Consider the following 13,072-nt stretch of genomic DNA (forward strand, 5'->3'; position numbering starts at 1 on the left):
TACTATTTGCTACTCAAGATGCAGATTTCCAGATACTGCAAGTTTAAAAAAAAGAAGGGGGGGGAAAAAAAAAAAATCCAAGATTCAGGTGGTTCAAATTCTACCTAAGGACCAATGTGTGCATCCTACTTGAAAACACCTCTGGAGATCAAGGATTACGTACGTAGGGACACCCGACACAGGCACCTAAGTACAAACTTTAGTCTGAGCTTCAACACAAAAGTTAACTTCAAGAAAAAAAAAAAAAACTCCTCAAAAAAAAAAAAAAAACAAAAAGAAAAATTCCCCCACAAACAAACCCCCCACTCTTTCATATATCAAAAGTGGGGATCTACTTCATATTCATCCAAAACACCGGAGAGCCTGGAATAACAATACTGGATGTCATGTCAGAGCATTCTTCACACACCTATGAGAAACTCGCAACTTGAAAGACTTAATGAAGATAAAAAGGAGTGCAAACATCATTCTGCTCTCCAAGAATCTAAATACTATAAAAACATTCAATTAGAAAGTTTCAATGAAATGTGATTCTGTTTTTTGTTTTCCCCTGTATGTTACCTTGTATGCCCAATATGATTTTCTCCTGTGGTAAAGAAATTCTTCCAGTTCCAGTGGAACAAGCAAACACTTCATCTTCCTTGTAAAGGTAAGCAGCATGGCTAAAGTAATCTGGGACCACCAGACAGCACAACACTTCCTCTTCTGACTGAAAGTGTTACATAGGAACAATATCACACACATAATCAAAACCTTAAACAAACATCTAACATTTCAAAGGGTGATGTGAGTTGCCTAAATTTGTTTTAATTTTTAACAAGAAGATACAGGTATAACATATAACCTAAAAACACCAAACTAAACCACTTTTAATTTGCCCTAATTCTTTTTTTTTTCCCTTCCATGCATATCGAACTCTTGCTAATTTCACATGGAAAGATAAGGAAACAGATAAATTATTCTACACTTTTCACGCTCTCCTTCCATCTTAAAATTCAATTTTAAGATGGCATTACAGGCTAGGGAGAGAGGGGGAAGAGTGGAAGAAGTTTACCAAAGACAGTTAATGCCAAAAATTATGCTTCCAGAAGAGATAGCACAAACTAGGTACACCAAGGACAACCAGTATGTCTTCTCTTCCCAGCAAGCCAGCTGTCTATGAAGGACCAAAATACAGGGCTCCCAATTCCTTGTCCTGCTAGAAGCGAGAGTTTCAACAGTCTGAGATCTGTTCTAAATGGATTGCACGTGTATACTATAAAATTACTCTGTAGAAACTTTCACAGATAAGACAAACATTAAAATAAATCAGTAATAATCAGATGTTTACAGACTTCTATTTTTGAGGCTTTTTTATTTTGTAATTTAAAATGTAAAGCATAAGTTTTACATACAGCTGCTATTAAACATTAAAAGATGCTAGCACACATTTTCCTCAGAGTAGTACGAATACACACTTCCAATTACAACCTTAAGACAGAGAACTTGATCTTCCTTTAGACAAAAATCTGACAGCTGATTTATGTACAGGAATATTCTGAAACACTGTGCTTTCTTAACTCAGTTTCAGAGCCTTCACTTGCATACCTGAAAAGATGGATTATACTGTGTAACCTCCACGACAACGTCATCAGACATCTGGTAGCCTTTATCTTCTACTGTGATCAGAGTGTAGTACACAAGACATGGTCGATCTCCAGGATGCCATGCTGCAGCAAGTATCACCAGTCCATCACTATTTAACAACAGATATTGCACCATTGAGAGATGATTATTACATATTTTACCTGCTCAAACTCTACCATTAACAAAACAGATAATTAAGTACAATCACAAGTAAGTGTTTCCCAATATTGTATAATACTTTTTTTTTTTAGAAAGACTATACTGTTTGTTTTTTCAAGCTGCTTTATTAACAGTATTCATATTGCAGTACAAAACTGAACCAAGGCAGTTGTAATTTTGTGTAATCAAATTAAAGAGATACAGAATTATTTGCATTTGCTGGAACAATTGCTTAATTGCTTTCTCTGCAATATCAAGTGAAATCAAACACCCAAACTTGGTAATTACACTAAAAAAAGTAAAAGAAACTATTATTAGGTAAAGAACTTGTAATGCTAAAGAGACAACGGTAGCATGAAGTATAGGATAACCTAGTTATCTAATATGACATGCTTATTTTATAAACAGTGTCACTCAAGTAAAATTGAACTGCAATTACTTACATAAGGTTTTTGCAAGAAAACACAACACATTTATCTCATTAATGCAGGTCTTAGCAGATACAAATGTACTTCCTTACCGATTCTGTTGCAAATCCATGTACTGGATATTTACTCCTCCTTTAATATCTTCATAGTTACTTTCAGAACCCTAAAAAAACCCGAACAGATTACTATAACTATACATAAAATAGGCTACTAATCAAACAAACAAATCAATTCTTTCCAGCTGAGCTGGCTCTTACCCAAATTGCATCTGTAATATGTTCTTTCAGGATTCTGTTGATATCCCAGCTGAGAACGTAACGTTCTGATGAATCATCAATCTCCCATTTGTTTAGATTTGAACTCGTTAGCATGTAAAAGCTTGATCTCTCTTTATCCCAAAGAACACTAGAGATCTGCATTTAAAAAAGAAAAAGCTAAAAAGGTTAAAGGACAGCCCTACTATTTGGATACAACAATCTACACCACTCTCAGTCCACATAAAAATCACATCCTTGGGCAACCTACACAAGTTACATTACACGATGAGAGTATTACAATAATTTCCAACAGAAGTCTTATTTTATACCTATAAGAAGATCTGTAAGTATGTTTCTCATACTTTCTTATCTGCAGTTGGCAAAACTCTGAATCATTGCATACTCCCCAGGAAGCATTATTGCTTTAAAGTCTCAATTTATTCAGATCTAAAGAACAAGTCAGCATTCTCCTTTACAAAGCATACACATTTATTTGATTTCTGTCTATCTTTCAAATTTCAGAGAAATATAAGTAACATAAATAAGATGAGTCTTGTCTCTTTTTTTTTTGGTCATCGTACATTCTTACAGTCTTTTTCCTTTCTCAAACACTGAGGCTAGAAATTACAGAGAGAAATCAAAGTAGATTACTATATAAATATTTTTCAAGCTTACCACAGCATCATTTCCAGGAGACAATATACCCAGAAGAGAAGAAACCTTTCTACCAATTCCAGAAAACACGCCCTGACCCTGTGGTAGGGCATGCTGATGAATCTTGCCAGAACTATCTGGTATCAATCGAACTAGCTGGCCTCTGGAAGATGATAAAATAAAGCTTCCTCCCTAATAAAAAGAAAAAGCAACTACATTAAAAAAGTTAAAATCACATTCCTGAAACAATTCTATTGTCAGATAAAATTATTAATGTCAGCTTATAAGAGTAAACACTCAACAAGAACAAGACAGAAGGCATCCATAGTACTTGAGAGATAACAACACAAAATTTTTTTTAAAAAACATGTATCACATAAAAAGACTGTTTAAACAAATTTTCCACATTATTCTCTATGCTTGAATCAGTGCTTACAGTACAGCTTACAGTACACTGTTTTAAAATTTTAAACAATATTTCTGAAAAATGTGAAAAGAAAATATAGTCAATCAATCTCTACAGGTATTACTAAAGGTAACACTCATATGTTGAATTATGAATTAAATAACATTCAACTTCCACGTGTGCATTTAAAACTTGAAGTGTTACTAAGCACATGATAACTTTTTTTTTTTTTTTTAAACAGCATCCTGTCCTACAGGACACTAATCTAAATGAACTGCGTAACAAATCTTCCACCCAGTTATGCCAAAAAAAGTCAAACATCTGACTTAGCACTGGCAAAGACTAATTTTCTTAGCATTGTATGACGATTTTATCCATGAAACTCAATTTCCATTTAACAATAGAAGCAAAATCTCCCATAATCTTTGGAATCTAACGATGAAAAATAATGTTACCTTCACACTAAGAAAACTAGAAGGTTGTGCGTTATGCAAAATATGCACTTCGTCACAGGTGCTTATATACCTCATTTAGGAGGCAGAGATTCCTCTAGTGCATCTCTTGCCTGTCCTGATGGCTGCACTCACATTAGCACTTTAAATTAGCACAAGGAGTCTGTTTCTGAAGTGACCTTTTGTGAGTCCCCACATACTACACACTGGATCACATCACAGAGCAGTCTAAGTGTACAAGCTGTAAACCCTTTGAATTAAACTAAACTGAAAGATGGGCTCTGACCACTAACAGACGTTCGTTTCACACAGCTAGGCTGGAACTAGCTTAAAATAACAACCCCCTCTCCAAAACAACCTGTGTGAATAGTGGCATTGCTTCAGCACCAGCCTTCTAATGCAATAGATTCTCAACTATGGCCTTTCACTACTTGCTAACATAGATATAACCTTCATTCCTCCTACCACTGAGGCACAAAAAAGGTACCTCCAATTCAAAATTGATTAAAGTTCGTATGTTACACAGAATGAAGGAAGTCTGTTAGATGTATGTACAACAATCAAGAAAAAAAAAAATCAGTGTTAAAGGCCTGGAGAATTGCTGAAAGAATGAACTGTTTACTTGTACAATAAATGTTCACAGAACAATAAAAAGAAATTTAAAAAAAAACAGCAAAATTTTCACCATCATACCATATAAAAATTATATTAAAGTTAATATCTGCATAGTGGCAGGATGACTAATTAAGTATGGTTGTCATATACCTAAAATGCAGATTTACAACATTGATTAACAAATGAGTACTGCTCGGGGAAAAAAAAAGTTCCTTTAGCTCTGAATTCACATTGATGTCAATGTTCCAACTACAAGCCTGGTAAGATTTTGCTTTCCTCATCTTGATGTCTGAAACTTGGGCACAATTCAGCTTTAATAGGGTAGATACGTATTAGTGTTTCTTAATACCTTGAAACTCAAGAATTTCATCATGAAGATCACTGTCTTTTGACTAGGTTTACAAATGTTTGTAACCTGCTGATTCTCTAAAATAACATTTACAACATAGGACACAAACAGCAGATGTCAAAAAGGTCATGAGATAAAGTGTAATTAATAATAACTAATTTTGAAGGTAACAGATATTGTAACACACATTGAATTTTTGTATATATTCCATTTGGAGTCTCTCCCATTTAGGCACATCAACAGCAGAAAACAATTTCTAAGAACAGTTCATAATACAGTTTCTCATTACTTTCATACAAAAATCTCTCAAATGCAGCCACTAGTGAGCTGCACCATAAGACGTTGCGTTATATACACTGTGAATTCAGACGAAGCAGTTGTTTTTGACTTCTGTGATAGCAGGGTTTCTACCACCGGAAGCAATCACAGTAGTAATACAGACACTCCCCACAGGCTGAGGTACCAAACCAGTCCTGTTAACCTTGTGGTTGTATCCTGCATGCTGCCCTGACTTTAAGGTTAGCATTTATGAGCACCAGTCATCTCTGACACTCAAGATCCTTACACTCATCAAGAGCCTCCAAAATCACTCCTCAGAATGCCCGATAGTTTGCTTTCTGACATTTACTGGAGATTAAGGACTGAAAATGTGGAGCCTGGTTTTTCAAAGGTTAGAAATTAATGCAGTATTTTTATACAAATTATTGTACTGTACCTTTACTGCTGTCAGGAAACTGCACAGAGAGCCCCCAAAGTCTGTAAAAGTCTCTGTATAGGAACCTTCATGTGCAAGATTGGGCCAGTAGCGCACAGAACCTTCGCTGGTAGCAACCATTATTGCCAGAGACTTAAAGTGAGAAGATAATAATAATTAGACTGCAGCTTTAGCTAAAACATATTATTTTACGTATCAAGATTGTGGCTGACTAACGCACAAGAAAGTAGTAAATACATATGGATGCACACTGACAAGCCTAGAACTGAGTAACAGCAAAATGATTCTGTAGCATCATTTAATATGTGCAGGGAATGTTATACTTACTTGTTTTGCTAACAATAATACTCTCTACTGGTTCTTGTTCCTGATAATTCAGAATCTGCTACTGAAATGTAAACACAACTTACAGTTGCTAGACAGAAAAGAGCCCGTGGAGAGTTCCAGATGCCAGATTTAAGATTTGAAAGGCAGACTGTAATTTAACAAAGAAACTGCTCTAGGACCATCAAGAGAAATATCAAATCACATAGTGGCTCTGCTTTTCATAAAGACATAAGCCCACAGTGTGCCTATAGTAAGACTTCTGACTCAGGAAATCACCCAGATACCAAATTCAAAGCATGAAGCAAGAGACTGTCTTCAAGTAGAGATTCAGACAGAAAGCATTGTACCTAATCTACTGGTTGTTGAAAAATCACAGAACAATATAAGAACCGTAGTCAAGAGCTGTTACTGAGCTCCTTGGGAGTTTTCTGACTGATTTGTGACTAGACACAGATCTTCACAAATGAAAGTAGTTGGCTAATTAACATCATAACAATTTAAAAACCACCACATTGTCCTTTGTGATTCCTCCCCATTACCTAAGAGTTTTCATTTGAGTGAAGTATTTTCCACCATTAATATTTCTATCTCATTCTAAAATCATAGCATGCATGCATAGCTCTCAAGCTGAAGAAAGATTAAATTAAAAAAAAATAATCTTGGTTTAGGTGTATTAATTCCTCTTAAACTTGCTTATGTATGAATAAGTGATGGAGCATTTAGAGTTTCATTAGCAAATCATAAGATATTAAGATTGCTTTTCAGCATCGAGAAGTGTAACACAGTAAGTCAAAAGAAAAGATCCTATTACATATTCTGTGCTTCTTTTCATAGAATCATAGAATGCTTAGGGTTGGAAGGGACCTTTAAAGGTCATCTAGTCCAACCCCCCTGCAAGAAGCAAGGACATCTCCAACCAGATCAGGTTGCTCAGAGCCCCATCCAGCCTGGCCTTGAATGTTTCCAGGGATGGGGCATCCACCACCTCCCTGGGCAACCTGTGCCAGTGTTCTACCACCCTCAGTGTAAAAAATTTTTTCCTAATATCTAATATAAATCTACCTCCCTCTATTTTAAAACCATTACCCCTAGGCCTGTCACAACAGACCCTACTGAAGAGTCTCTCCCCATCTTTCTTGTAGGCCCCTTTTAGGCAATGGAAGGCTGCTATCAGGTCTCCCTGGAGCCTCCTCTTCTCCAGGCTGGACAGTCCCAACTCTCTCAGCCTGTCCTCATAGAAGAGGTGCTCCAGCTCTCTTACAGTCTTCATGGCCTTTCTCTGGACCCTCTCCAACTGGTCCATTATTAGAGCACCACATACATTAAGAGTTAACTACACCCAAGCTGAAAATAAGAGCTTCTTTTCTTTATGAATGATAGCAACAGACATATTAACATACTTCCACAACACTTAACTGATCTTCAAACCTCATCCCCTAGCACAGTATGTTAAGAAAAGGCATTTAGAAAAGTAATCAGTCAAAAAAACCCAAATAATCTGTCCTCCCAGTGTCAGCTTCCTTAAAAAGACCAGCCAAGGGAAGGTGCTGCTGTTTGCTTTTCACCCATGTGTACTCAGAATTAAAACACTGCTGAAACAACCTTTTCAGACAGAACACATTTAAATTGCTCTTGCTTAGACTGAATATTTGATTGCTCTGGTGTTTGCTAACACAATACTTATAAGGTTACTGTATTTTTGTTTGTTACGAAAGCATGTCAAGCCATCCTCAGGAAAACTATTATCTAATCTGATCCTACAACATGTAAGTGGTGTAATTTGAACAGGCTAGCAGAATTTTGTTTATTTCAAACATTTATTGCAAACTATCAATCCTGAGCTTTTGAATAGATAGTACAACACCACATGCAGTTTTCAAATAAGAACTTGAGAAAATATAATATATCCAAAGTTATTCTAGAAGTACTTTTGAACACTAAATTTTAAAAGTTGATCACCTGGAGGGAAGGTGCTTCACCTGAGGAACTGAGACAAGATATAGCTGCTAAACTAGAACTCCACTGGAAGTCACTGGGCGGCAGCTGCAGTTCCTTGCACAGAGATAACTGTAAGAAAGAAACAGATGCCATTATAAATATGAGACTGGAAGAACTTATTCCTCTACCACAAAGTCACTACACTTTTTTGACCCTGATAAAAATGAATTTTCAACTAGCCCAGATACTGTGTAAGGGAACCAAAAGAATGTCACAAGACATTTTCTCAGCAAGGTTGTCGCAACCAGCAAACAGCTAAAAATCACCTACTTGTACATTTCAAATATCATTGTTTTTCTTTTGTTATTTCTGAGTGTTTCTTACAACACTACTACTTCTTCTGGAGGTGCATTTACTTGACCATTCCTTAAAACAATATGCTAACAAGGCAGGAAACCAAAACTAAACTACAAGTGTTTGAGGAAGCTCACTATGTACTAACAGAGTGGAGAGGGGAAGCACTCCTCCCTCCTCTCCCCTCCCCTTGCAAAGTTAAACAATCAGAAAAATTTTAATCCCTTGAAAAATCTCTACAAGTACTAGAATGTGTAGACCTGACACTCCACTGTAAGTGCAGAATCTGTATAATTAACATTTGCTGCACTAATTGAAAGATATTGATTTTGCAGCCACAGAGTTCCTCAGACCATACTTGCTATTCACTGAAATTACGCTGAAAGAAACATTGCCTAGAGGGGAAAAAAAAAAAAAATTATTGATATAAGAAACCTAGATGAAACATATGCTCAGCACAACTGAAACAATTTTTTTTTTTTTTGGACAAGTTGAAAATCAGTCCCAGAATAATCTAAACCAACCTGTAACATGTCGACTAGGTTTTAAATACTAAAACAAGCTTTATCAAGACTGTCTAACATAAGAGAGACACTTATTAAAATGTAAAGAATTAACCTTAGTGTTAAGGTCACAAAAATGAGGAGAGGAATAGAAAAAACATTGAGCTCCCTCAAAAGCTTGAGTTTCAGTTACTGTTGTTAGCATGACTTCATATCAAGCCCATTGCTTTTGAGTGGAACGACATAAACTCCAATTTAAAAACAAACTCTTGCTTTAAAAAATACAACTGAAAAGCTTGTTCAACTAGTATAAAATATACAAGTGATTTTTTCTGATCTTTCAGTTACCTTAGCTACTGCAGACTGACCAATCTTCCAAATAATCAGCCTCTCTTTATGGACTAGCCAGGCCCATCCACTTTCATCCACTTGAACGCTCAGCTGGTCATCAGCTGCATAAAAAGTAATTTTTAAAAAGCAACAAGGTTTTTAAAACACTGCAAAGCAACGTTAAAACAAATAAACTTTCATTCTCATATGAAAATAAGAAATGCATTTTCTATTAAATTAAATTCCATGTTAGAATTTCCATGCATTTTATTAAGACATCAAATGACTACATATGGTTTAAAAATCCATTTGACAAAAGCTTAACTTTTGAGAGTGAAAAGCAAGACAATCCTAGAAGCTATTTCCATCAATTTACAGCAGATTATAATAGCTTTGTAAATTGCTCAGCAATTTTTAAGATTATTTTTAAGATACGAATTTTGGGTTCCTCTTATATCTACTATAAAAAGAAAACCTAACCTAGCGAAAAACTGCTTAGAAGACCAATTTCTTGAACTCAGGGAAAGGTTTGTATCACCGGGGCTTTTAAAAGTGCTAATAAATGTGGACTAAAATAAATAAAAAAAAAAAAAAATAGAGCATCCAGTCTAGGACACAACAGAATCAAAATAAGTGAAAAAGGTGAGAAAGAACCAACAAGCAAAATTTACTAAAAAACTACTATTGGCTGGCTTTGTTTATAACCTTAGATTTTATGTTAAATTGGTTAAGACAGCACCTGAAGGATATTTACATGCATTTATACCCACACGGGTGTCATTACAGTTATAGTCGCCAAGTTACATTCTAACTAAGGCACAAACATTTCAGTTTCCACTGTAAGGTCAGCATTTAAATGGCATCAACAACATGTTAATACTCCTCTCACCTGACAATTTTCAGGAGAAAAATAACAGATAAAATCGGTTCTTACCATCAGCCTTTTTCAGGGCTTCCATAACCTTAACAGGCAGAGAGGATCCAAAAGCCTTGACATCATAGTTAATAGTCTCACTTGCTGAGGGATGCTGGATAACTCTTGTAGGAGTTCCTCTTAAATTAAAAAAAAAAAAAAAAAATTGCAGTTATTTTTTTCATTTTCTCTATCAGTTTCAACAGACATTTACTTCATGAGCATCTGTTTAGAAACAGATGTGACAAAATGGGTTTATGTAAAACAAAATGGGTTTCTGTAAAACAAAACCTGCTCCCTCTGGGAGCACCATCTAAAGCAGTATTTTGGTGGCCTCCTTCTAAGTTGTTAGCTGTCGTCAAATTATTTTATTTTTTTAAAAGAACTGATTTTGAATACGCACTCCTCCCCCAGCCTCTCCTCCAGTAACAAAACCACTGTTCAACTTCTCAACGTTCTGGTTATCTATAGCATAAAGCTACCCACAATACCAGGAGAAGCTCAACAGAGGTTCTTCCCTGACTGACAGGCCTATTTCCATCCCCAGTCCGACACTGCTAGGCAGTACACACCGCGCAACACTTGGAACATCCCTGGCAGCTCAGATCAGCTAGCACTCCTACTGTCCTTGTTTTGCTGTGGAAACTGCAGTTCTTATCTGTTTCAGTCATTATTTGCTTCTCAATACAATTTATAAAAGCTGCTTTGCATCCTTTCCCACCTTCTATCTGCAACTGCACAGGTCTGTCTTGTCTTTTGAACATGATTAAGTGGGTAAAATTTCCCTGGTTTTAGAAGATACTGCCCTCTTTTTATTCCTCCTCATAAGCACAACAACATCACTGACCTTCTCAGCGTGAAATATCAAAAGATGACACATGGCTAGAAGACAATTCCAGCACCCAGTCCCAAAAAATACTATATTAAACAGACCTGAGCAGAAGTTCCCCAGAACTGAAAATGGGCAATCTTGTTTATCTCAACACCAAAGAGCTGCTCCTGAGAAAAGTGATTCTGAAGCCCTGAAATTGATCTGGGGCTCATGTTAACTCTCAGTTCTGACTCACACGGAAGGGAGAAGAAGGAAAGGTGGGGGGCGGGGGGAGAAGGAGAGGGGAAAAAAAAAAAACAAAGAAAAAGAAAAAAAAGTATATGGAAATGCCTAAATTTTTAATGATGTATTTTATTTTTTTTAAATGCAGAAGTTATTACTCTTTTCATATTCTTCCTATACATCTGAGGAACCCTTGAATTCAAATACTAATAAGAGATAATCAAAACGTACATGTTGTATTGTACATTAAAAGCGGTACTGCACACTAAAAGTAGAAAAGAATCTAAAAACTGTTCAGTCATAATTTGTTTCTATGAGATCATGTCAAATATCCTTCAAAAAATCTGAGAGCACCTGAGAAACTACAGACTAATAAAGCCTTACCACTCCTGTAGCAGAGTAAATGAGTAAAATGAGTAAACATAGATTAGTAACACAGACTTTTTTCTCTTTTCTTTTCATACAGAAGTCATGCTTTGCCTAGCAGTTCCATCTGAATTTTCTGAAAAACAAGTCAGTAAATACAACCCAGACAATAGTAAGTACTTAAATTTTCCAAAATCTGTCAAAAAGATCCCATATCAAAGATTCCTAAAGAAATCCATCTACATGAGGAAAAGTCTCACCGTATACCAAACCCTGCATAAAAGCAAAAATAATACAGAGAGAAGAAATGCTAATCCATACTCTGCAGGCAAGTTTCCAGCAGGAGAAGTGAAGGTCCCGTTCTACAAATCAGTACTGGTGTCTACACTCTGAGCACAGTCACCAAAAAAACCCAACCAACTACCAAAGTGACAGTGTCTTGACAGTAGAGTATTATTGAGGACAGCCAGACAGCAAACAGAATATCCAAGTTATTAAATACAGGATAAAAGGCAAAACAGAAAACACTATGCCAACTCTCCGCAGCACATCAGCTTCTCAAGTACTAGGATTACCTAGCACCTGCACATCTCCAAAGGATATTGTAGAAAAACTGCTGGAAAGAGATGTAAGGATGATTAGAGATACAGAATCATCGAATGGTTTGGGTTGGAAGGGACCTTCAAAGGTCATCTAGTCCAACACCCCTGCAAGGAGCTGGGACATCTCCAACCAGATCAGGTTGCTCAGAGCCTCATCCAGCCTGGCCTTGAATGTTTCCAGGGATGGGGCATCAACTACCTCTGGGCAACCTGTTCCAGTGCTTCACCATCCTGATATTAAAAAATTTTTTCCTTATATCTAATCTAAATCTACCCTCCTCTATTTTGAAACCACTACCCCTAGGCCTGTCACAACAGACCCTACTGAACAGCCTCTCCCCATCTTTCCTGTAGGCCCTCTTTAGGCACTGGAAGGCTGCAATAAGGTCTCCCTGGAGCCTTCTCTTCTCCAGGCTGAACAGCCCCAACTCTCTCAGCCTGTCCTCATAGGAGAGGTGCTCCAGCCCTCTAATCATTCTTGTGGCCCTCCTCTGGACCCGCTCCAACTGGTCCATGTCCTTCTTATGTTGGGGGCTCCAGAGCTGGACGCAGTACTGCAGGTGGGGTCTCACCAGGGCAGAGAATATCTTATAATACATCCCTGCAGAAAACCAAGCAGTAATACTGCATTCATAAGGCAGCAATGCTGTAACCCTCCTCTCACCGAGGCCCGGGACTCACCGGGCGGAGAGGGAGCCGCTCCTCCGCGCCACCGGGGAGAACAGCACCGGGGAGCTGGCTGCCGCCACGACCGCCAGGTTCTTCCTGCCGCCCGGGCGGGAGAGGGGGCTGGGGACGGCGCTGCCGAGGTTCCTGCGGGCCGAGCCGCCGGGGGTCCGCGGGGAGGCGGGAGCCGACGGGAACATGGCTGGGGGGAGAGAGGCCGCACCGCTCCCGCCGGGCGCCGGCTGACTGCGTCACTCGGCGGCGCGGCGCAGCCCCTGCGGCGGAGCATGGGAGACCCCGCGGCGGCCCGGCCCTCTCAGGCCGCGGGGCGCCTTCTCCGCTCCCCCTGGGGAAAACG

General features: G+C 37.9%; 1 protein-coding gene across 8 annotated transcripts in view; it reads right to left on the reverse strand.

Annotated features, from left to right (window-relative positions):
- Positions 1-12,947, reverse strand: part of NUP133 (nucleoporin 133) — a 35,749-nt gene extending 22,802 nt beyond the window's left edge. For all 8 annotated transcript variants that reach the window (XR_015258040.1, XR_015258041.1, XR_015258043.1 and 5 more), the window contains exons 1-10: positions 12,730-12,947; positions 10,048-10,166; positions 9,132-9,235; positions 7,948-8,055; positions 5,662-5,793; positions 3,146-3,316; positions 2,471-2,626; positions 2,306-2,376; positions 1,588-1,735; positions 562-709 (exon numbers count right to left, since the gene is read on the reverse strand). Coding sequence is in view for 3 of the 8 variants with exons in the window: in XM_086743759.1 (XP_086599885.1) it covers positions 562-709; positions 1,588-1,735; positions 2,306-2,376; positions 2,471-2,626; positions 3,146-3,316; positions 5,662-5,793; positions 7,948-8,055; positions 9,132-9,235; positions 10,048-10,166; positions 12,730-12,914 (1,342 nt within the window). In the remaining 5 variants the exon portion in view is untranslated. The remainder of the gene's footprint in view (positions 1-561; positions 710-1,587; positions 1,736-2,305; positions 2,377-2,470; positions 2,627-3,145; positions 3,317-5,661; positions 5,794-7,947; positions 8,056-9,131; positions 9,236-10,047; positions 10,167-12,729) is intronic.
- Positions 12,948-13,072: the final 125 nt, after the last annotated feature.

Source organism: Chlamydotis macqueenii, chromosome 3 (assembly GCF_036417535.1).
Source record: "Chlamydotis macqueenii isolate bChlMac1 chromosome 3, bChlMac1.mat, whole genome shotgun sequence".
Classification (NCBI taxonomy): Eukaryota; Metazoa; Chordata; class Aves; order Otidiformes; family Otididae; genus Chlamydotis; species Chlamydotis macqueenii.